Source organism: Lissotriton vulgaris, chromosome 8 (assembly GCF_964263255.1).
Source record: "Lissotriton vulgaris chromosome 8, aLisVul1.2, whole genome shotgun sequence".
Lineage (NCBI taxonomy): Eukaryota > Metazoa > Chordata > Amphibia > Caudata > Salamandridae > Lissotriton > Lissotriton vulgaris.
The window spans coordinates 1,396,673,219-1,396,697,589 of NC_141696.1; the positions used below are offsets into that span (position 1 = coordinate 1,396,673,219).

The 24,371-nt window shown below is 46.7% G+C and overlaps 1 protein-coding gene across 1 annotated transcript in view; it reads left to right on the plus strand.

Annotated features, from left to right (window-relative positions):
* The window catches only part of LOC147698809 (E3 ubiquitin-protein ligase TTC3-like), a 1,497,644-nt gene that overhangs the window by 1,468,579 nt on the left and 4,694 nt on the right, over positions 1-24,371 (plus strand). Inside the window, exon 45 of the mRNA XM_086935406.1 lies at positions 12,185-12,277. Within this exon, the coding sequence (XP_086791532.1) occupies positions 12,185-12,277 (93 nt within the window). The remainder of the gene's footprint in view (positions 1-12,184; positions 12,278-24,371) is intronic.

A 24,371-nucleotide genomic window follows, 5' to 3' on the forward strand; every position in this document is an offset into this window, starting at 1 on the left:
TCCATTTCCCTACAGGGGATGGATTTTACAGTGGAGCATAGACCTGGCACTGATCATGGCAATGCAGATGGGCTCTCCAGGTATTTCCACTTAGAGCAAGAAGACTCACCTGGTCAAGGTTAGTTTATTGTCCCAAAGTTTGGGGAGGGGGTCATGTAGGAGAGTAGGGTCTGCAATCCTATGATCACCCAGATTTTTTGCTTTTGTTTCACTGGTTTACGACTTTCTCTGGTTGTGGGCCTGCCAATCAGACCCACAGCCTAGCTGTTCTCTCACTAAATTGACATGTGTACCTTAGGTGCATCCTCCAATTGGAACTGGGCCACCTTATCAGACCCTGTAACTCAGGGCTTAGGTGTACCCAGGGCCTACCAGGAGCTGAAGCATGTATTATGCCACCCCTGGATAGCCATCTAAATCTGACACAACTGGCTGCATGACAGCTGGGGCAAGGTGGTGTAATCACCCTTTGCTTTAGATATATTATACCTATATCTAACCCTAAAAATGGACACACAGATTCCTATCAGTCACTCCTATGGCAGGCCTTGACAATCCTGAAGGCAGAGTGCTTGGAATCGTGTGAAATGGTGCTCTGGCATGAGCTGAGCCCGTTTGCAGCTTGCGGAACCAAGTCCTAATAGCTGTTCCATGATAACGCATACCATATACTCTTAAGTGCATTATAATCCTCGCGGTTAAATGCTAACTCTGGTATTGCTTTATCAAAACATGTCGAGTAAGGTGTCATACGAATTGGAATACTAACCCCTTGCCAATTCTGGCGACGGGGTTAGCATTCCACCCTTCTAGAGGGACACGACATGTATGTAACTGTGAACCCCGGTTAAAGTTAACTGAAGCCTCAGCTCCACAAAATGGATGCTGCCACCACAGACACGAGTCTGACCTCCTGCTGCTGGGAGTCCTTCCAGCGAGGAGAGCTTGGACAAAGGGTTTCCTGTCAGGGGCGGTGCTAGCACCATCCCAGACAGGGTTTTGTGTATCCTGGGTATGCAGGGCTTTATAGGAAGGTGACTGCAGAGTGGAACCCCGGTGCTCACTACGCATCTGCCGGCTAGAACCAGTTCCAGGGGCACAACAGCCCCTGGCCTGGGGAAAGTCCAGCATGGGAGAGGGGTGTAACCACCCCCCTTCCTGGTCCCACCCCTAGGGCAGGACCTAGTCGCGTACCCACCCCTTTCTTTAGGATAAAGGCAGGAGCGGGGACCCTTCCAAATTAGATCATCTTTGAATCAAGAAACTACTTTCTACGAAAGGAACTCTCGACTTCTTCTCAAGATTTCTCCCTTGTGGCTAAGGAGTAGTCACCCTGCATCCGCAGGCACCATCTAAGAACTCTGCGGTTTGCTGCACGTCCTTCCTCAGGAATCCGACCGACCAGCACGACGAGACCCGGCTTCCCTGGCACCTATGACCTCTACCTACCTCTACAGCTAAGCTGAGAACCATAGGTGCGACGAGACCTCGAGGGACCGGCCATCATCAGAACTGCACTACTTCTATCCAGCACGACTGCCGAGGGATCCTCTGGTGAGTGCTTTGGGGTCCGAGAAGCCCCGACCCTGAGCAGCTCCAGCACCGAAGTCCAGCCTCCCAGCATCTCCACGATCTGCGTGGGGCCCTTCTGCTTTTTGCTGCTCACCGTGTTGTTTGGCTACTAGCCCGCTGGCTTGTGGCCTTCCTAACGACGCCCGACGACATCACTGCTGCTGGTCTGGTTGCTCCAGACTGGCCCTTGCTCCCGCCCAAAAGAGGAGCACTCCGGACCCTCCTGGTCCACACCAGAAGCCATTTTAGGTCCACCGCGTGGGCTTGAATTTGCCAAGACTTGTTGCCCCAATCCTGGGTCCAGCGACGTCGACAGCATCATCCATCGTGGGACAGCTCGCACCTCTATCCTGGTCGCCGACAACGCCTCCTGGTCCGTGAGATCTGCAGAGCACAGCGTCGCCCACTCACCTAGTCGAGGTGACTACCATCCGGTGCCCTCCCGGTGCCACCTGACTACTGGCTAGTAGTCACGAACTTGGTCCCCTCTGCTTTCAGGTGTCATCCATCTTCGATCCAGGCTTGGATCACTCGAACAATCTTCACTGGTCGCCTGCCAGCAACTCCTTTCTTCAGGCTCCTGGTTCGTCTACGAGGATTCCCGACGTCTTTTGAGACCTATGCAGCTGCAGCCCCTGGGCTAGGTAACTTCGGCATTTCGGTGCCCCAGCATAGCCTCACTATCCAAGGGTCATGATCCACTGTCGTTTTCGACCTACCTAGTCGGGTTCGCCCGAGAACACTAACTTTGTGAAATATAGCTACCATAGACTTTGTCCCGCATCCCGCGTGAGAGTGCACACTCTGCACCCGAGTCCCCTAGGCCTCTTACTGGTAATCTGAAGGTTCAGTAACGTAGTCCTAGCGATTCCAAAGCCTATTAGTACAGTACTTACCTGCTAGTAATTTCGCATTCCACTTTCATAGTATATGGTTTTTCATGCCCCTCGGGCACTTGTGTAAATTGTGCAACTTGAAGTATTTTTATAAGAGTTTTGTTGTGTGCTTAGTACCCTGTCCTCATAAAGAGTACAGGGCTGTTGTGACTTAAATAAATACACTGTTTATTTTCATAACACTTGTGTGGTGTCCTTTCACTTGGTGTTCAAGGGGTATATGTGATGGTATAACAGCTGGCTTAACACGCCCTCTAGAGTTTAGCCCGAAGACTGCTCGTATCCACGCTACTAGGATAGCTGGTCTAAAAGGTTGACTTACAACCAATCACCATAAGGGTCGTTTGGACTGATGCATAGTGATCACTAGAATAGTGAGCACTGCATATCAGGCCAACTTCTCACACAACCCCTAAAAGCAAAGTTGCTGGATGTAATTTTTTGTGTGTTATCACTAGCCAAGCAAGGACTTGCTGGGGTAACAGTTAAAGGTTATTTATCAGCCCTGTCATTATTTCATTGTTTCTCCGTCCAACCATCATTAATTGTTAATATGTATTTTTTGAAAGGGCTAATCTACATGTTTCTGGCTAAACCATTAGTGATGCTCCAGTGGGACCTTAGTTTGGTACGCACATACTTGATGTTCACCATAGTCAAACCAAAGCACAATTGTTGCAGCTTTTGACTCTTAGCGATATCATCCCATCGCTTGAGTTAACTGGAGGCACATTCTGTACAGTAAATTTATACTACCTTTTTTACAGAAAAACTGGTAGTTTGGACAATGGCTATGTTGTGATGCTTTTCTTATCAGATAATCCATCACACTTCCAACATTGTTAGCTCTACCTCATCCCTAGAAAGAGGAAGAAAGGCACTATCGTTTAGACCCCAAAAACGCATGATTGAGATTTTATCTGATCACACCAAGAATCATCGGTGGACGATCAGCTCTTTGTGGGAGTCACAGGAGCAGAGAAATGTACGGCAATGCAGAAAGCAACATTTTTAAGGTGGATATTTCAGTGCATACACATCTGCTACCACTGCATTGTTGGGTGGAGTGTCTGTCTTGGACATCTGTCAGGTGGGCATCAGTTCACATGTTAACGAACATTGATAGCTGCGTCCGGTGGAAGGGATTCTTTACCCGTTTGTATCTGAAAGACTTTTGGTCCGAGCTATTCTACAGAACTACCACTTTGGGTGGTACTGCTCTGACATTTATTCAAAAAGTGAGAAACCTATGGTTAGAAGAATCTATCAGAAAAGCAAATTACTCTGGGACAAGAAATGGGGTCGTTGGAATGCCTATAGATGCGAATTGTGTACTTCCCCCATCAGCAGATATGGAAATGACCAGGCCTACCATCCCTCAGGGATTGTGATTGTGGTTGCTGCTGTGCTGTATGTGCTCTATGGCGAGATTATTGACTGCGATTGTTTAGATAAATATTTCCTCTGCTTCGAACAACAACGTTTGTTTAAAAAAAAAAAGAAAAAACCATAGACCTATAAACTATCCGGAATACGAATTTGACTGTGCATACCTAGCTTTACCACGCCGCCGGACCTCTGGGATGTCGGCTGAAGGGCTGTGTTACTCTGACAATGATACTAGGTAACTGTACATAACGCAGCCGGCCCTTGGGGTTGTAGGCTCTATGCTTTGTCAATTCATGATTTCGCAATAAAGGTCTTGGGGAAAAAAAAAAGCAAATTACTTACTTTTGACAGAGACTTCTAACCACAGATTCCTGACCTTGTGAATTATCTAGGGTCCTAGACGAGATCCTGGAACTTTATCAGGAGTCGCCTCACTCTTCAACAGGTAGCGTCATGCAGCTCGGTTTCGGAACCGTCAACTCTAGCTATAATGTTGGCCCCCCATAAATGTGCCACTTCCGCAAGCTGATTACAGCTTCTTTCTTTGTACACCTCGCAACACTAATCCGGAACTAGCAGTGTTGTTGTCTGACAGACTTTTCCCTCAGTAAAACTCTTTTTCTTTCTAAACACTTCACAGCGTGCAGAATATGGGCCCTAAAACAACAAGCTTTAAACCATGCTGTGACTGCTACCAACAGATGTCGGTAACAACACCCACAACATGTGTCTCTAGTGCCTCTGCACCACACACAACTCAGAGTTGTGTCCTTGGTACATGACGATGAATCACAAAGCCATCCATTACCGCAAAGCCAAGATATCCATCACCAAGAATAAACAGACCTTGTCGAAGTTGTGGCTGTCCAATTGTTTCCAAGTCCGCTCACACGAACGTTCAAATTTGAAGTCGCAGAGCTCAGGTTAGTCAAAGCGATCCCATAAAAAGCATAAGAAGCCGAAGCTTGGGTCTCTGTCTTCCCTCCACTCGCACCATTTGCAGTTGCACAGTGACCGAGGTACCTCCTGACCACAGAGCCGTCCCATGGAACAGACTCCTGCTGTATTCCTGCTCCAATTTCCCCTTGAGCGGACTGTGACAGTTTATGAACTCTGCCAGTTCTGAGAGACAGCGGAGAAAGTCTTTGGTACGCCAAACGGATCATGCTGGAGCACCTTCGGGCCACAAGCATCCATTGCGGCTGTCTATGTACCACATCAGTGGATCCGATACTGACCGCGCAACTTGACCTCCGCTAGAGGTTGGTTGGCCCCTTACTCGAGCACTCTCGCCATGGTGACTGATTTCACCTCACAGTACATCTAGGTGGTCTAAATTTTTGTGATTGTCACTGACTACTTTTTAATGTTGGAAGAGTGGGTAGCACCAGAGTAAATTTCATTTCCAGTACCCCCTCATCCAATTTTAGTACACTTTTAGTACACTTTTTTCTTATTCTTTACACACCTTTTTGTGCACTGCGACATCAGTCCCCCCCTTTTTTGTGCTAACATCCTCCTACTTGAGAAGCAAGGCCACAGCAGGACCTGTCTGATCGATTGAGGGCTCTCTCAAAATCTGGGCCCCCCTCCGTGAAAGCTAAGTGGCACCCCTAGTGGTGGTCTTGAAGGAATCCCAAATGATGAAGGGCGGTTCCGTGTGGTGACTGATGGGCATCCTTGCCTGACCACTATGTGGGTCTGTTGTAGGGATGACCTTAGATAGATATACACATGGTATGGTGATCTAGTTTTTCTTGTTAGTTCACAGTTTGCGTATACACCAGCTCAGTTGTGTTAGACCCTCTGATATTTTCTGTGTTGTTTAACTGATTTCACTGGCCTGAGCCTCAGCATTGGACACAAATCCAATAATTTTGTCAGATTTTGAAGCTGTGGCCCTACCTTTTGGACCAGGAGAGTATGCTCGTTTAAACCCAGACATATCTCAACAATATGCTAACGATGATGGTGGCAATGGGGAAGACGTATGAGGAGTGTAAGGAAATGCCCCTTTTTGTAATGTCACCCCAAAGTTTTTGGACTGATGCTGCTGTTTTTTATACTCAGATTGCACTGAGGCCTGCTAACCAGACCTCAGTGCCTGTGCCCTTACCCTTAAAATGATATGATAAATAGGGTTCTACCCAATTGGCTGAGCTAGCTTACCTGTAATTCCATAGAAAATTTAACACAGGGCATGTAAGTCAGAGGCTCCTCCCCCAGGGATTGCAGCACCTGTTGTGCCACCCTGGGGTGGGACACAAATAAAAAGAGACTCACGTCCTGCCTTTTTCAGGCCCGGAGAGCAGTTTAACTGCTGGCCGGACTTTGCTATTCTAAGCAATGGAAAAGCTGACTTTCCCCCTGTTATATATGTATGTCACCCCTGTGGCAGGCCTAGCGAGTCCTAAGGCAGGGTGCAACATGGATCATGGGCAGAACATGTATTTTGCATGTTCTGATGGGGAAATCGGTAAACTTGTTTTTACTATGGAAAAACTTGGTCGCCAATTTGGCGAGTGCAGAGTTACATGCTAACCACTCTGCTGTGCTAACCCTGAAACTCTGCGCCCAAAGTGGGTCATCCAAGGTATCAAACAACTTGTTATATTAAACCAGACTTGATTCTCAGGTCGGAATTAATGTAACAAATTGCATTGTGCAACTGTAGCAAAGTTGCCACTTTGTTGCCTTCAGTCTCCTTTGCCCACACTGGCTGCACTTGGGTTCCTGTGACAGAGACAGCTTTCTGTTCCTGGAAAGACGTGCTAACGACTCTCATGAAAGGCTACAGTAAGAGCCTGCTCTGGAAGCGGTATCACCAGCCTCCTGCAGGAAGCCACACTGATCTTGGCCCAAAAGTCGAGCTTCAAAGAAAAGCTGCCTTTGAAGGGCAAATAAGTAAGACTTGGGAGAGGGAGGGACTGTGTCTGCAGTATCCCGCATGAGGAGAAGATCCAAAACTTGCAATTTCCTTTTACTTGGATCGCACCAAACAATTCCAGGTGGACTACCAGCTCCTTGTTGGTTACCTGGGCGCTAAGAAAGGTTGGGCCGTGCACATCTCCATGTGGGTCGTTCTGTGCATCAAAGCCTGCTGTTCTTTGGCTAAGAAGGAGCCTCCAGTGGGACTGTGTGCCCATTCCACCAGGGCGACAGCAGCTACTACTGATTTGGGACGAGGAGTCCACCTAAATGACATTGGTCAGGCAGCTACGTGGACATCGGTGCACACGTTTATGAGACACTACTGCCTGGACAGCTAAGTCCTGAGAGACTGCTTCTTTGGCCGTTCTGTTCTCCAGGACTTTCTGGTGTGAACTTGGTTCGCAGACCCACCTCTGGGGTTGGTATTGCTGGAATATCTATTCTACGGTAAGGAATCTGTAGCTAATTGTTTCTTTCAGATTAACAAGTTACTTCGCTTCAGTAACGATATATCTTTAAGAAACATAGATTAGTTATAGATTCCTTACCACCCCACCCATCCTCCCTGTTCTGCAAACTGACTTCTATGGATAGGGACTCCCTTACAGGGCCCTAGTATTTTTCACCAGTGGTCAGTGTCTTGCATGGCTCTGTGCTTCTGGCGTGAAAAGTCGTGTACAGAAATGACGCCAGCACACAAGGCTGGCTTCTATATAGATACCGCAACGTAATTCCGGTGACCACAGCGCCAACGATGGACGCGAAGGACTGCTGACGAAAAACTTTCCGGATCCAGTCTGATGCCTGGGGGTAATTCTAAGGTAAGCAATCTATAACTAACCTATGTTTCTTACAGATATATTGTTCCCAAAGGTAAGTAACTTGTTCGCCTGGATCTGACTGAGGACTGCTTCACCTACAGAGGTAACTGCCTCTGAGGACCTTGCTGGTCCCCCTAACTGGCTGCATACTGCAGTTGGCTGCCTAAAGTGACTCTAAGTTACTGCATTCCAACTAGCCAATCGTTTTGGTGAAAAGGTATTTAAGTGTCACATTTGTTAAATTTGCCAAAGCTTGCTCGCAGTTGAGTGAAATAATCTGATTTACTATACCTTGTAAATTCTATATTTCCAGAACCCTCTGGTGGATCTTTTTTGCTGTGGTGTCAAAAAATACAGTCTATTTTTATAAGTTGTTGTCTGATTACTTTTGTGAATTGTCGATTAATTCTCCAGTTGTTTTGGTGCTTTTTAAATGCTTTACACTTGTTCATTTGTGTAAGTCTTTCTGCTCAGAGCCACAGCCCCCAGTGTTGAACTGAAGGTTTTAAAAACAAAACCTAAGGGTCCTAAAGGGGTTGGTAAGTGTATTACACAGTGAGGTTGCACAACCATACCATCTAATACACACTATTTCCTCACAAGGAGGGAAACATATTTGAGGATCTTCAGGATACAAGTTGTCTGGACACTTCACCCTATTTAGGGTTATCCTCTCTATACTTGGCCATGGATAAAGAAGTCTGCGTCCTTCATCACAATGGTCAGTAGGGCACTGGAAATATTATTCCTCGAAAGCCCTCACTGAGGTTTTGAACCCAGCTCAGACCAACCAAGAACCTCTATTTCCTTTTTATGAGGCCCTCATTGACGTACTGGTGGGTACTGGGCAAAACCGGGACCCACTCCCCTTCAGTGAATAGGCAAGAGGCAACATGACACTGGCCTGCTTCCAGGGTCCCTGATTTTCTCATCTAGCACCCCATCCCGGAGAGTTTAGTTGTACAGGTGAGGTTACGCACCAGCTGGTGTCGTCCTCACCGGAGACGGGCCGATGCGTCGTGGCTTTCTCCCCGGTTTCATCGAAAGACTGTTTCCTGCTGTTGCCGCGTTTTTGCCAGAGAAACCACAAGTCCCCCATTCTTCAGCTCCTCTTTCTCCCTTTCGGGCCTGGCCCTTGCCCACTCCGGCTGCCTTCGGGAATGGCCGCCTTAGTTTGCAGCCATCGCCCACTGAAGAGCTGCTTTTACCACCGCGGGGCCGTACGGAGGTGGGTGCAGCCTTCACTCGCGCTGTTTCCACGGTTGTGGGAATTCTGCGCGTGGGCGATCCGGCTGCCCATTTGCCCGCAGATCATCTTTTGGAGGTTCTCCACCAGGGCTCTGGTGGAAGGGAGCTGCTGCTCCCCTTTGAAGGTCCGCTCCATTCTTCTCTGACGGGGACTTGGGGATGCCCCACCACGGGGATGTGGTGCCCCAACACCTTCTCCATCGACACCTTCTGGGGCCGCGTGACCCGGCGTGTCTTTTCCTCCAGCCATCTGCCAGTGGGCCTTTGTTGCGGACCGCCTTTCCTTCCCTACCGTTGCTGTTGGCTCCACCTTCTCGGGAGGCCTGCTGGCTAGACTCTTGGGGCCGCAATATGTTTGCTTCAACCAGTGCGGCTCTGCGGGCCTTTAACACTTTGTGTGTTGGCTAGGGCATCCTCTTGTTTGTGGGACACGGCGGAGTCCCTTGGATCTGTAGCTTCTCAGGAGGGTGCTGGTGTTGATTTGCGGCACCATGCGTTAGGTGGCCGGGAGCTGGCGGCGTTTATTCTGCGCTCCACTGTGGACCTCTCGGAGCTGCTGGGTCGTGCCATGGCTTCTTCGGTGGCCCTTCGCCGCCAGGCGTGGCTTTGGGACAGCGTGTTCCCAGAAAATGTACGGGAACGGCTGGTGGATCTTCCCTTTGATGGCACCCTCTTGTTTCACTCCCCGGCGGACTCAGCCATCTGGAGGTTCTTGGCGGGGCTTCGTCCTCCTCCTCCTTCTCCCCCCCCTCAGTGATCGGTGAGTTGCGCTAGCTCTTGATGGGCGAGTCGCCCTAGTTGCTGTTGTTCTGTGTGATTTATGGCCACTCAAGCCCTCCTTGTTGAGGCTGTGGTTCTGTTGGCTGCTGGACAATCCTTCTTTGCTGAATGTGTTTTTGCTTTATCTGCCCTAGATTGGCCCTGAGATTAGGCCTTCTGTTTTTCTCTTGGGCTGCTTGATAAGCCTTCTGTAGGGGTTTTTCCCTGCAACTTTTTTTTCTGTTGTCCTCTGCTGCGGAAGTTCTTCCAAAGAGGGTTCCCATGTCTTGGGACTTAACTTACCCTATGTGGGGTAGTGGTAGCTGTTATATAGATTATACTGTGCTGGGGGGTTGTGTTTGCCTTCGGGCTTCTGCTCTCCATGGCGTTCATGGATGTTGCAGGTGCAATTTCCCCTTGCTGAATTAGACTGTCTTGGTGGTGCCCCGGGGTGTCTTCCTCGGGGTCGCTGCGCTGTGTGCTAGATCTGACCTGCTGTTCTGCGACCTAGCATTGTGGCTCTGGTCCTTGAGTAGTGTGCACAAACCCCTCGCTGCGGTGTGTCCGGGCCCTTCTTCAACTTCATGTTCTCTATCTTGGAGGCTGAGATGATGTGCTCCTCCTCCTTCTTCCTGGCGTAGCCCGGCCAGTCATCTGGGGGGACGCAGCGGTTCTTCCTGCTTCCGACTGTTTTCTTGCTGTCGGCGCCGTTCTGTCTGGTCTGTTGCCTTCCGACTGTGGTGGGCTCGCCGCCTTTTCCCTCGTTTCCTTGGGTCCTTCAAGTTCTTCTTTATCTCTTCCTTGCCCTGGCATTGGTTGGAGGTTCTGTTGCCTTGTAGGGGCCCCCCCTTGGAGTCGGTGGTGTTCTGCTTGTGGAGGGCTTCCCCTGGCCTGGGGGGAGATGAGGCTCTTCACCTGTCTGTTGGACTAGTCCCTTGTGGTACCCCCTGTTATGTCCAGGCTGGTGAGAACCTTTCGCAGACCCTCGTTCCCCGGGGGTATGGCTAGGGTATCTATTCTACGTTAAGGAATCTGCTGCTAGTAGTCTCTGTTCGATGTATGAGTTACTTACCTTCGGTAATGATGTACCATGTAGAGACGATTCTAGCCGCAGATTCCTTCACGGCCCGCTCTTCCTCCCCGTTCTGCGAGAACCTTTCGTTTGGTCTTTTGCACTCGCCTCCCGGGGGTGGCTATGTGTCCGGTGGGTGCATTCCTTGTTCTTTTGACAGGCTGTTTTGTCCTGTTTGTTGTTCCTTCCTCCTCTATTGTCGCTTTGGAGGATGGATCTAGGGGTACTCCTGTGCCCCTCTGTTCTGGCTGTTCCAGGTTGGAGGCTTGCCTTTGCTCTTGTTCCTTCCCTCCCTCCTGGTTACTAAGGGTCCTGGGGCCTCTGCTAACCTCTGAGTAGGGTTCACCTGTTCGTGCATTGCCATTTGCCCCTTGGGGGGTTGTCGCATTCTGTACCGGGGTTGCCTTGGAAGTTGTTTTTCACTGTTTGTCTTGGTACTGGTTCCCTATTGTTATTCTTGGTTGGGGTCATGGCCCTGCTACATGTCGTTGTGACATTTTTGCTTATGTCCCTTGTCTCATGGGGGGGTGGGGGGACTGTCTACATGCTGGCAGGGTGGCAGCTCAGGGCTGCGCTCTGTTCTTTCTTCTTTCCCTGCCTTTGGGTACTGCAGTGTTGACACTGCTCCTTATGGTGTTGTTTGTCACCATTCCTTTTTCCAATTTTTCTGCTCTTTCGCACACTGTTCCCATACTCCCTCAGTTTTGTCTGATGGCTCTGCGTTGTGGCGTGGAAAAGTTCTCCAAAGAAAACTGACGTAGGCGCGCCGGGGTGGGACTTATGTGACCTCGCTGACCTCACGTACACTGGTGACGCCTGGGCGGATCCTGGGGATAATTCTACGTAAAGGAATCTGCAGCTAGAATCGTCTCTACCAGATACATCATTACCGAAGGTAAGTAACTTGTACGTCAGAAGACTTCCATTCCTGCTTTCCTCTCTTACTCTAGAATACACATGATAAAATGAATCTAGAATCCCAGCTCAGTGAAAGGTACAGCAATATCTTAGTTTGTGGTGGGCCTAGGGAACATTCAGCAGAGTTAACTCCAGAAAATCTGGGCATTGAAATTTGATTAGGTTTCTGATGGGTATTCTACAAAATCTTCTACAGGTGCATATTGATGTGGATGTTAAAAGCTTGGAATTGTTGTTTAAAATGGAATCTTTGTAGTCCTAGAATGCCCTACGCAGAAACGTTATAATTTATTTATTATATTTGTGGTATTCCTACTACAAAGGAGTTTCTAACATGTTGAAAGATAATCCTATCCACACCACATACAATAAGGGGGACCCAAGGGCAATTTAATGACCTGCTCTGAATACACGCCCAACAGACATATATCACAAAGAAGTAATCCTAGTCTTTCTCTGTTTTGAACATACTGGTTCATTAATATGCATGCATTCTACCTCCCAAATTAAATGTATGTTTTTGCATAATGATTCTTAATGAAAGTAAGCCAAAGAATTTTGGATTTCTTTTCTTACAGTCGTCTGATGAAGATCCTTGCATAATATGTCATGAAGAGCTTCGACAAAATACAATATATGTTTTGGAGTGTGGACACCGATTCCACAAACATGTAAGCATTCTGCCTTCCATCAAATACATTGTTGCGTTGTCATGTAGTGTTTGCTGCAGGCTCTTCAGAACACTTCAAGATTCATTGATATATTTTTGTTCCCTTACGTAGAAAACCTGACCATGCCAAATTGCTAAACCTACCTTGTTTGTTTTGCTAATACCGTTGGCGCTGTTTGATAAATCTTCACAAAACTGCAAAAAAGTGCTACTTTTTTACTATTTTGTGCATGGAAAGATTGGGTGTGATCGTGATCCGTCAAGTGGGAACTGAGAAAAAAGGAGGGGTCCCAAAATGCAAAATCCCCAGGCATTTTCCACTGACTTCTTTAAAAAGCACTATGGCAAAAACTGCTGAACAATATCAATACAAATTTGGCAGGAAGATAGAATTTGTTCTATTGATTATGCTTTTGTGCTTTGGTGATAATCCGTTCATTAGTTTTTGAAAAATTAAGCAAAAAAAATAATTGTATATCCGGTCTATTGGGTTCGAGGGACTCTCGTGAGAGTCCCTCGAAAATCAGTAAAAAAAAAATAGCCTTCTGATTATCGCAGGGAGCTTTATTTCCCAATCAATTCCCTCATGCTGGAACAGGCTCTATTTGGCAACTAGAAACATGAGAAGAAAAATAATATAAGAGGGGCATAACCCACTAGGCTTCCCTAGATCACGTGGGGGGAGTCGAGGGGGTTGAGGGGGCACCCATAGAGACCATCCCCCCAGGAAGCCAAAATTAAAAAAAAAGTTTTTTTCCTCAATCAAACTCCTTCAGGATCACGGGGGCAATGGTGACATGACATTTAAATAATAAAAATAAATTGAGGGTTGTGGTAGAGTCTGTACGGCACCCTTCCAAAAGAACATTTTGGGCCCCGGGGACACCATCCCCCAGAGCCGAAATGTGGAAAAAAGGGGCCGATTTCTTACAAAAGGGGAGGGTGTCACGCACCGCCCCTCCCCGAGCCTTAAAAGGGCCCAGGGACTCAATTCCCATGGAGTCAGATCAAGTACTGTCCCATGGAGCCTACCCCAGGGATAGAGTAGTTTCCCTGCCCGCACTGATGCCAGGTGGGAGAGAAAATGCCTTCCTTGCCTGCAGGGGTGAGGGCAGGGAGGGCAAGTCTGCTCACACCTAGCGGGAGATTTAAACATGCTTCCCAGAGGGAGAATGTACAGAGATCTGCTCCCTCCAGGCAGGAGCAATGCCGCTCCTGCAATATGCGTCCCCAACTTGAGGTTTGTGGGTGACCTGGGTGGGCACCGAGGCAACTACCTGTGGCCCCTAATGGGGTCACCAGGCGCATAAGGTCCGGAGAGGGGGGCATTATGCCCCCTCCCCTTATTTATAGAATATGTCCTTTGGGGATGAGGTCCCTGGGCCTAATAAGTCTTGTGTAGGGTGGCCTACCACCCCCCTAACTTTAGAATTCAGCCTTGGGGATGAGATTACTGGGCCCTAATGGGGTGGAGGGTTGTGCTGCCTTCTTCCCCTTAATAATAGAATTCGACCCCGGGAGATGGGTCCCCAGGCAATAATAGGGCTTGAGTAGTAGGGCTGCACGACCACCTCCCCTTTTTTGACATTTGGCCCCAGGGGATGCTGCCCTTGGGGCCACAATAGGATCAGGCAGGGGTGCTATACAGCCCCCTCCCCTTAATTATGGCATTTGGTCCCGGAGGATGGGGTCCCCGGGGTTTGTTAAGGCTTGGGGAGTGTGCAATGCACCCCCTCACCTATAATTAAAGTATGACCCCAGGCATTGTGAATCCCGGGGCCCACTGGGGCTCAAACAGCCGCTCCCCTAACATTAATGTATGTGGCCCTGGGGAATGATTTCCTAGGGCCAAATGTTGGTTCTTTCCTTTCCACACCAGATAGCGCAGATCCGGTCTGAGCTACCCCTCAGTCACTTTTTTGACTGGCGTTGCTCGATTCTAATGACTTTTTGAGAATTTTCTGCTAGTGTGTGGTCATGTCACCCAAGAAACCAGCTGGTTTCAAGCCATGTCACAGTAAAATGCATGTGACAGACTAGTAAGCTTGATCTGTATAAACTATACCATAAAGAGGTATAGTGTGCACAAGTCCAGTGAGTCCCCAAAGGTATGGCAGAGACTATGGAGGCTGAGGGCACCTGGAAGTGTCACCGGTTACAGGTAAGTACCTTGGGGTCAGGAGCACAGGCCCTGGGGGTTAAGATCAGCACTGGAGGGGCCACCAAAGACCACTGAGACTGCACCACCAGCGGCATAGGGGCGGCCCGGTATAGAGTGCTAATGAGGTGTTGGGGGACCCGTGGCAACCAATGGAGATCCTCGGTTGGGGAAAACAGATGCAGGCTATGGTTCCGAAGGTTGGCTGATTGAATCCCACGACTGGAGAAATAAGTTGGTTAGAGGGGGATGCTGGGACACTGTTGGTTGGGCACTCCTGGCGGGAACAGGGATGTCTTTGGGCGTCCGATTTCTCTCACCAGCTCTGGGGGAAACAGCTTTACAACAATGCTTTTACCTCCTTGTGCCTTTACCATACATTTTTTAGCGTGCATATTTTCACCACGAATATGCATTTACAACGTATGCCAATACCGATTTTTCTCTCGCCAGCTCTGGGGGAAACAGCTTTACAACAAGGCTTTTACCTCCTTGTGCCTTTACCATACATTTTTTAGGCGCGCATATTTTCACCACGAATATGCATTTACAATGTATGCCAATACCCTGCATTTAAGGTAAGTTGGAGGGGTGAGGGGGTCTCCCCCCACAAATACATTGTTTTTAAATCTAAAAACAATGTGTGGTATTGGCATGCCTGGTAAATGGATTTTCGCAGTCAAAGAACGCGTGATAATAAATGCGTGGCAAAGGCATGCAAAGTAATTACCTGCGTTGGACAATCGTACAACCCAGCTCTGGTCACAGTCGGGGGGACCTTTCAGGTTGAGGCTGCAGGCGTCGAGGGGGAGGTCAGAAGAAGTTGTCCAACGCTGAATCCCAGGTAAGGATTGCTGGGGAGACCTAACTGTGTTGGTGGGCCACCTGGACTCAGGCCATGGGCATTATAGAGTGGTGCAAATGTCGAAGATCCACCTGGATCCGGAGCCCTTGTGTTGGTTTCTTGGTTGGACACATTTGGTGTCCACAAGAGTCAAGAGGCTTTATTGACGAGAGTACAGGTTCCGGGGGTTCTTGAGGTTGCTGGCTGCGGGCCACGCCGGTTTCTTGGAGCAGGGTCGCAGGAGGAGGAGGTAAGCCTGTAGGGCTGGGGTCAAGTCAGTCGTCGTTGTCTTCTCTACTGCTGCACTGCTCTTCTTTATTCTTCTTCTTAGGTCATCAAATCTGAGGAACAAGGTTCAGGGCAGCCATTAAATACTACATTTAAGGGTGCTACAGAGGTCGGGAGGGCAGTAGCCAATAGCTACTGTCCCCTAGGGTGCCTACACCTTTTCCTCCTGAGGAGAGGTTCAAATTCCCCAATTCACGATAGAGAATTTATAAGAGAAGGGTTCACCCCAGCTCCTGGCGACCATAGGGGTGTGCCAGTTAAAGGTGGACACTCCTACTCTAACTAATTTTCCCGCCTGTTCTGCAGCCAAAAGCGGGGATTGGACAGGCGGGCGGGCATCTTCACTAGTTGAAGCTGCCCAAATCAGCACATCACAAGGTGAGGGCCTTTGAGGCTCACCACCAAGTGTTACTGTTCCTGCCAGGGGGAGGTGTGAGGCACCTCCACCCAGAACAGGCTTTGTTTCTGACCTCCAAGAGCACAAAGGATCCCACCCCATATTGTCAGAAGCCTGTCTGGTAGTGCTGGCTGCCGGGGACCAGTCAGCCAATACACTGGAGGTTGGTTGTTTTTCAGGGGGCATCTCTAAGATGTCTTATGAGTGCATTTTATAAAAAAAAACATCACTGGCATCAGTGTGGGTTTATTATGCTGAGAGGTTTGATACCAAACATCTTAGTCTTCAGTAAAGCCATCAAGGAACTATGGAGTTCGTGTTGACAAGCTCCCAGCCCCTGTACTCAAAATGTCTTCACTGCACTTACAATGTCTTTGAATGGCATAGACACTGTAGGGGTATACTTTTCATACAGCTATGCCCTCACCTGTGGTATGGTGCACCCTTCCTTAGGGCTATGAGGCCTGCTAGAGGGGTGACTTATCAATGCCACAGGCAGTGGTGGTGGACAGGGCACGCAGGGATGTGTGCTATGTCGACTCTTCAGCTTGCTATGCACAAATACACGCATCCTGCAATGGCAGTGGGTGAGTTTTAAGGCGAGGGGCCTCTTTGGGTGGCACAATACATGCTGCAGCCCTCAGAGACCCTCTCTGGTCACAAGGCCCTTGGTGCCAGTGGTACCTTTTACAAAGGACTAACATGTGGCCCAGGCGTGTGGCAATGTGGAAACAAAGGTACAGTTTTGGGAAAGAACACATGTGCTGTGGCCTGGTTAGTAGGGTCCCAGCACACACTCAGTCAAGTTGGTAGCATGTATCTGGCAAAATGTTAGAGGGTAACCATGCAAAAAGGGGCCCTTTCCTACACAGGCTCCCACTTTAGGAGTATCTGGTGCTTGGAGTGGTACCAGGACTCCAAAAACTATGATGACAGCTTTCGGGTTCTGGTTGACACAGAGAGTCCCCATTGGACCCGAGACAGGACAACTGTACAATTGATCCTAATCTGGCTAAGGGTCAATATGGTTAAATTGGAGGAGACAGGCATCCAAAGAAGCCAAAGAAGCACTCAGTGCCAACAAAGCCATCAACACCTGCATAGCCCTTGACACTGATCCAGAAATCGGTGCTGGGTACCTCTTTGGTGCCAGCAAAATGGTCAGAGTCGAGTAAATATATGGCGTTGACTCCACACACATCATTGGCACCGACACCCAAAAAGCCATCGGCACCAAAGCCACCATCATTAATGGTTTTGGCTCCACAGGAACTCCCACCAAAGAAACCCCATAAGGACTTGACACATAAGAAACCCCGTACCACAGTCAACCATGGTGCAGAGGGCAATGTCTTTAAAAACCTCCAAGGACTACTGGACAGAAAAAGACTTTTGGAGGCAGAACATTTATTGGAACAAAACATGTCATACAAGGATGAGTCAGGACACTGTTCAACCTCGGCCTCTTCCAAAATAGAGTATGGAACACAAGGCACCCAGCCCTATACCACTTGACACTTCACCTCAATCCATGTCACTCGTGTCCAACACATCGCTGTTACTTTAGGTTTGTGGTAAGTGTATGTACATCATTACCAGTTCAAGGTGTTGCCTTTGAAAGTGAGAACAGCACCACAAGTCTTTCCCAAATGTCTGGCAGTGGTAACAGCATATTGGAGAATATACAACATCCATGTCTTCAAATACCTGCACGATTAGCTAATGAAGAGTTCAAGCAGACAGAAATGTCTACAGAATACACAGACTACCATCGACCTGCTGCACAAATTGAGTTTTACAATCAGTGCAATAAAGTCCCACTTACATCTTGTCCCGATGCAGCCATATCTGGGAGCAATTCTATTACAGCCAAAACATATCCCACTGCCCAGAGGGCTCTAAATCTCCAGAGCCAATGGGCTCTCTTTATCTAGATAATCGCCTGCCAATCAGAGCAGTGATGCGCCTCCTGGGCATAATGGCTTCCCTGTATAGTGATTGCACAGCATGCTGGGCTTCACATGTGCCACCTACAAGAGTGTCTGGCATCTTAGTGGTCACAAGCAAAGGGCAGTCTAGAGGATCTAGAGTTGATTCAACCCATGGTCCATTGGTCATGGCAATCTCCTCAAGTGCAGACCGTTTTCTGGATCCAATCCCACAAATGACAATCAGCACAAATGCATCACTCTTAAGGTGGGTAGGAAACATGGATAACATGATGGTCCAGGGAGCATGGAACGATTACCAACAAACTATGCACATCAATGTGCTAGATCTGGTAAAGATTCAGTTAGCTCAGTCCTTCATCGCTTTTTCCACTGTTGTGGGATGTCAGACGCTACCCTGTTCGCCACCACAGAAACCTCAAAATGCCAAAGCTTCTCCTCCAGGTACTACCACCCACAATCCATAGGCAATTTACTGTAGATGAATTTGTCAGGGATTTTTGCCTACACTTTTCCACCTTTCTCTCATTCCTTTTCTTGTCGGGAAATTCTGACACCTCTCAATATCATAGCTCCCACCTGGGCACGATAACCCTAAAACACAACACTTCTGGAACTATACCTAGTACTTCACGAGAGGCTTAACAACAAACCAGACCTTCTGACTCACAGCAGCTGCAAAGTCAGGCAGCCCAACCTCGAACAATTCAACCTCACAATTTGACTCCTGAAGTCAGAGTTTGCAAACTTATAGCTGCCTCCAGAGTATATGGACATTCTTAGAGAGGCAAAGCGTCTAACAACTAGAACCTAATATGCAGCTAAATGGAAAACATTTGTCCAAAACTGCTGGCACACCACATAGACTGTTGTGCTCTCACAGTGTAACAACTAGTAAGTTATCTGCTGCACCTAGAGAAATCAAGGCAAGCATACACTTCCGTATGAATGCACCTTGCTGCAATTGCAGCATAACTGTAACATCGTGAGCATCAGGCCCATTTCCGCATATGGGTCATTAAGGCTTTCATGAAAGGTCTTAAAATAATAATTCCCCCATGAGCACCCTCAGTCCCATTATGGAATTTAAATGTGCCACATACAAGAATAATGTCCACACCTTGAGAACCATTCCATTCCTGCCCACTACAATTCCCGTCATGGAGGGTTGCTTTTCTAGTGGCTATCACATCACTGAGAAGGGATAGTGAGTAGCATGCCCTTACAATAGAAGAACCTTACTTTCAAGTTTTTCAACAAGAGCTAAGACTACGGGCGTACTCAAAGTTTCCTCCAAGAGTCCTCTCCCATTTTCACTTACATCAGACACTTGACTTCCCTGTGTTTTTTCCAAAACCAGAGACCGTAGCAGAAAGAGCACTTCACACGCTTAATGGTAAACAAGGTTTATTGTATTACCTGGATAGGACTAAACCTTTTAGGAAAACATAACCCTTCTGCAACACTAGAAAGGGAGAGACAGTTTCAAAACAAGGAATTTTGCGATGGATAGTAGAATGCATGCAGATAGGTTACATGAAAGCCAAACGTACATTAACATCAGTTCCACAGCACATTCTACTAAGAAAAGTGGTTCTATGGCCTTTCTAAGGAACATTCCTGTAGCTGACATTGCAAGGCAGCTACATGGACTAATCCACATACATTTATTAAACACTATAGTGTGGATGTCCACGCTGGACAGCAAGCTCTTGTTGGTCAAACAGTGTTAAGGACTTTATTCCAAATATCTGCACCACCTGATGCCTAAAAGCCACGACGAGAAGAAAACTGCTTTACAGTCTATGCATTGCAAGTGTATCTGCAGCCAACAAATGCCACAAATGGAGTATGTTACTTACCTTGTGAGCCTCTATTCATAGCGTGCAGTGCTTCAAATTCACATACACCCTTCCTGCATCCCTAGCAGGCATTCACTGGTGTTAGATTTTATGTATAAATATTGTGTATTCAGATATGTACATATATTTTAGCCTTACACATATAATGCGTAATCCTTTCTATATCTTCCTTGCTCCACCCTCACTCGCCATAATGGTAGAAAAAAATGACCAATCTAACTCTGGAGTTATTCAGCATGCACATTCAGTTGAAGAGGAGTCAGTCAGTCAGTCAAAAGTACTTTATTCGGTTAAAAAATAATAACCATAAAAGTTCACAACATGATTTATAATTTACACAGGGAATTTTTTTTGAAAATACCATTCCATTACATTTCATTAAAACCAATTGTTTTCTGCAATTTAAAAACGAATTTACAAAAGCCTAAAACTACAGCAACAGTTAAAACAGTATCTATTCTCTGAAGTTCTAAAAATGCTGGGCGGCATCTATTTAAATTCATTTCTTTGAGAATCGGGATAAGGAATTTTCTACGAGATAAAATGTCAAATTTACAGAAAAATAAAATATGAATATCAGATTGGGACGACGATTCATCGCATGGACACATAGGCAAATTTTGAGACCATGAATTCATTTCTGGGAAGGACAAGAGTCTAAAAACAATGTTTAGTCTAAAACGGGTCAAGAGAAATCGATCATAATTGGACATCGGTAGCGTTAAATACGGCTGTATCTTATCACCAGTTATTACTAGGAGATGCGAGGTAACTGTCTTTTTTTTCATTTCATCTCGCCTTCTCCTCTCCTCTAGGTATTCCATACATTGCTTACTCAACAGTTTCCTAGATATGTTAACCATAGTGAGTGGATCATCGTAATATTGTTGGCAACCAATTTCAACAAGGAAACGTTTTACGTAATCTAGCCACTCAAACCTACCCACATTTTCCAACTTTAACATATCCTGGAGCATAGCCTGGTTCATAACCCACTCATTCGTTGTCCACACCCTGTGCCCCAAAAGGATGGGTTGTGTTCTAATTATGTCTGATATATGAGGTTGTCCCAGCTCAGTGTGGCAGATATAGGTCGCCACACTTTGTGGTACTGCTAGCACATCCCTCATAAACTTGTTTTCGGCTATTTGAATTGAGTTTATGTTCGAATATCCCCATAGACCCGAGCCATACAAAGCTACCGATCTACACGTGGCATTATATATAGTTAAAGTTTCTCTTATCGGCTTTTTACCCAGCTTTTTTATAACATTCTTTAAGGCCATTATTGTTTTTAAGAACAAAAGAGTTCTGGCCTTAACTGCACTTGTCCAACCCCCCGATTCATGGAACAGAATGCCAAGATAAGGGAAAGAAGAGGTGTTTTCCAAGGGAACATTATTTATGTACATTCTTCTCATTTGCTTTCCAGTTCTTTTGCCACAGTTCATGGAGAAGGTTTTGCTGCAGTTAATTTTCAGATCCAAACTCAACATGAACTTTTCAAAGGCTATTATCAAGTTTTGAAGGGCCAAGGGGGATCGAGCCATCAGGAATGCATCATCTGCATATAAGAGTGCAGGGATAGATCTCTTACCAACCCTAGGCATATCCCTGCACTCTTGCAGCAGATGACGCTCTAGTCCATTAATGTAAACCAGGAATAAAAAAGGAGCCAGGACACACCCCTGGCGTACTCCTCGTTCAACACCGAATTTTCTGGTACATTCGCCCCCCTTTCCATAGCGAACCGAAGCCCTAGCTCCGGCATATAGTTCTCTTAAAAAGCAAATGATTGAGGGTTCCACACCCAAACCTTTTAAAATTTCCCACAATTTCGCATGTGACACACAGTCGAACGCCGACGTACGGTCAACAAACGTAAGATACAGGCGTTCGCCCTTTACCCTTGTGTATTTTTGTTGGACAATCATTAAATTTAAACATTGTTCGATTGTTCCTATGCCCTTCTGAAATCCAAACTGTAGGTCATTCATTATCTCATTCTCTTCAGCCCAGCTTTGGAGTCTTGCCAGGATGACTCTGCCAAGGATTTTTATGGAGGAGTCCAAGAGGGAGATTGGTCTATAGCAAGCACAATCTTGCCTATCTCCCTTCTTGTAAATCGGTACAATGACCGAAGTAAACCAAGACGGGTTCAACCCCCTTGCTAGTGCTGCATTAAATAGTTGTACTAGCATAGGGCCCCAGATCTCGCTGTTGGCTTGGTACAGATCTGCTGGTATCCCATCAGGACCTGCGGCCTTGCATCCTTTAGTTGCTTTCAGGCCAGACATGACTTCCTCCAATGTTATCACCATTTTCTCAACCCCTGACACTGTATTGTCCATTACAATTGGGCCTATTGTGGGACTATCATCTTGACACCTATAAAGGCTAGAAAAATGTTCCATCCAGTCCTCCTCAGCAATAGCAATCTCTATTCGTGCCTTGCAATTGTCATAGAGAAGAGGGGCATTTACGGCCCTCCAAAAAGCAGATACATCTTTTGACTGCGATGCTACGCATAAAGCTTCTAGGGCCTCCTTTTTTATAACATCTTTCCTTTTCTTTAGGGCCTCATTATATATTTTCCTAAAAGCTCTTATTTGTAAGGGATTTCGGGGTGTGCTGTGAATAGCATGTTTCAAATCAGTTAGTGCCCTTGTACATGCTTTATCAAACCAACTTTTATTACCCTTCACCTTATTTTTTGCCTCCACCCACAGGCAGTTTCTGATTGTGGCGGCTATAATGTTGAAGTGCTTTATAATCTGTTTGCTGTTAGACTGCTCATTCAAGCATATTGCAAAGCTATCCGAACAGGCATTCAACAGTTTTCCTAGGAGCATTTCTAGGACCACCTTTCCCCAATTTAGAGAATACCCATTCTGTCTCCCAAGAACGACATTGGTAACTATACATGAAGGGTGCATGTCATCATGCTTCTCCGGAAATGGGTTTTCAACCTCCATTGTTTGGGGCAGATGGTCACTTAAAGGTACCTCCATAATCTTTAGCCCCTTAATATTGTGACTATAGCTATTTGAGGAAATGATAAAATCAATTGTGGTAAGAGCTCCTCTACCTATAAATGTGGGGGCAAAAGGGGTTGGTTTTTGGGCAATTTCATTAGCATATCCCAAATTATACATGAACAATATTTCATTTAAACTATCCCCCATCAAAGAGTAATCAAAGTGCGGTAAATTGATGTCCTGTTCTAACATTAAGCCGCAGATGCCCTGTTTGCCCTTTTTGCAGAGTGGACAATTAAAATCCCCCCCCCCCATAAGATTGTTACCTCCCTGTCTTTTTTATCAATTTCATGTTGTATATCCTCCCTCAGCATTGTAAAGGTGCTAAGGATTTCATTTTTAGGGATATTATTATAAAAAATTATCAGAACCAGGTTAATTCCCTTATTATTTAACCTGATTACTTGATAATAACTAGATTTGGACGTAAAATGTACCTGCTAATACTTAAGCCGATTTGAAAAGAACGTAATTAATCCGCCTTTTGCTCTCCCAGGTTGACCCCCCATGGCCTGAGTGAAAAAGGTTCTTTACCCATTTAAGAACACTGGATCAGTTGTCCAGGTTTCTTGTAGAGCCAAAATGTCTGATCCATTTATAAAGCTTTCCCAGATTGGATTACTAATTTTCTGCCTCAATCCTGCCACATTCCAAAATAAAAATGTACAGAATTTTTTATTGTCATTTACTGGGCAATCAACCACTGGTACATTACTCAAATCCTTGCGACCTGTCGGTTGGCATGCTATTCTGCGCTTCCCCCCTTCTTTTAAGTCATGGTTACTGGGTATCATACAGCCTACCTCCTCATTGTAACCATGAGTGACAGTGGGTACAGTAGCGGGTTGAATAATGTTTTCGTCGCGTGCCCCCTGATCTCTTCTATTCTCCTTGATTTCATCACTATTCTCCCCTAATCCTGATGTTTTGGTTGGAGAAGTATCCTGTTTTTGTCAATCCACATAATCAAGACCCGAGAATACATCAAACTGGTTGTGGACAGGAATGTTATAAAGACGTGGAGCTGTGCCTCTGTTATCCCACAAGTAATTATTCCTAGAATTAAGGCTTGGGGTTGGTGGATAATGCTGCCTAGGATAGAAATTGGGTAATCTCTGAGGTTGGAAGGAAAAATTCTGAGTATATCCAAAATGATTAGAACCAAACCTTTTTGTGAACTGCCTTTGTGGTTCATAAGTTTTAGGATATTGGGCTGAAACATATGGATAGAAGTAGCTAAGATAGTGTGTAGAAATAGAGTCACTACTAATTGGCTCATACCAATCCCCAATATGCCTAACAGCTCTGTGATCTTTAAAGTTTATAATGATTACATCCCCTTTCCTGTCTTTTGGTCGAGAGCCCACCCATGTTGACCGCCTAACATTTAAAATTTCCCCATTAATGTGGGCAGGCAAGGGTCTGTTGTTACGTAACCAATAGGTGACTTTATTTCTTAAGGCTCGGTGGTCTTCCTATGTGGCTAGAGGAAGCTCAGGGACACCCGCCATGACAATCACATAAGGAGCAGCTTCAGGCGGTAAGTCTACTATTCTACG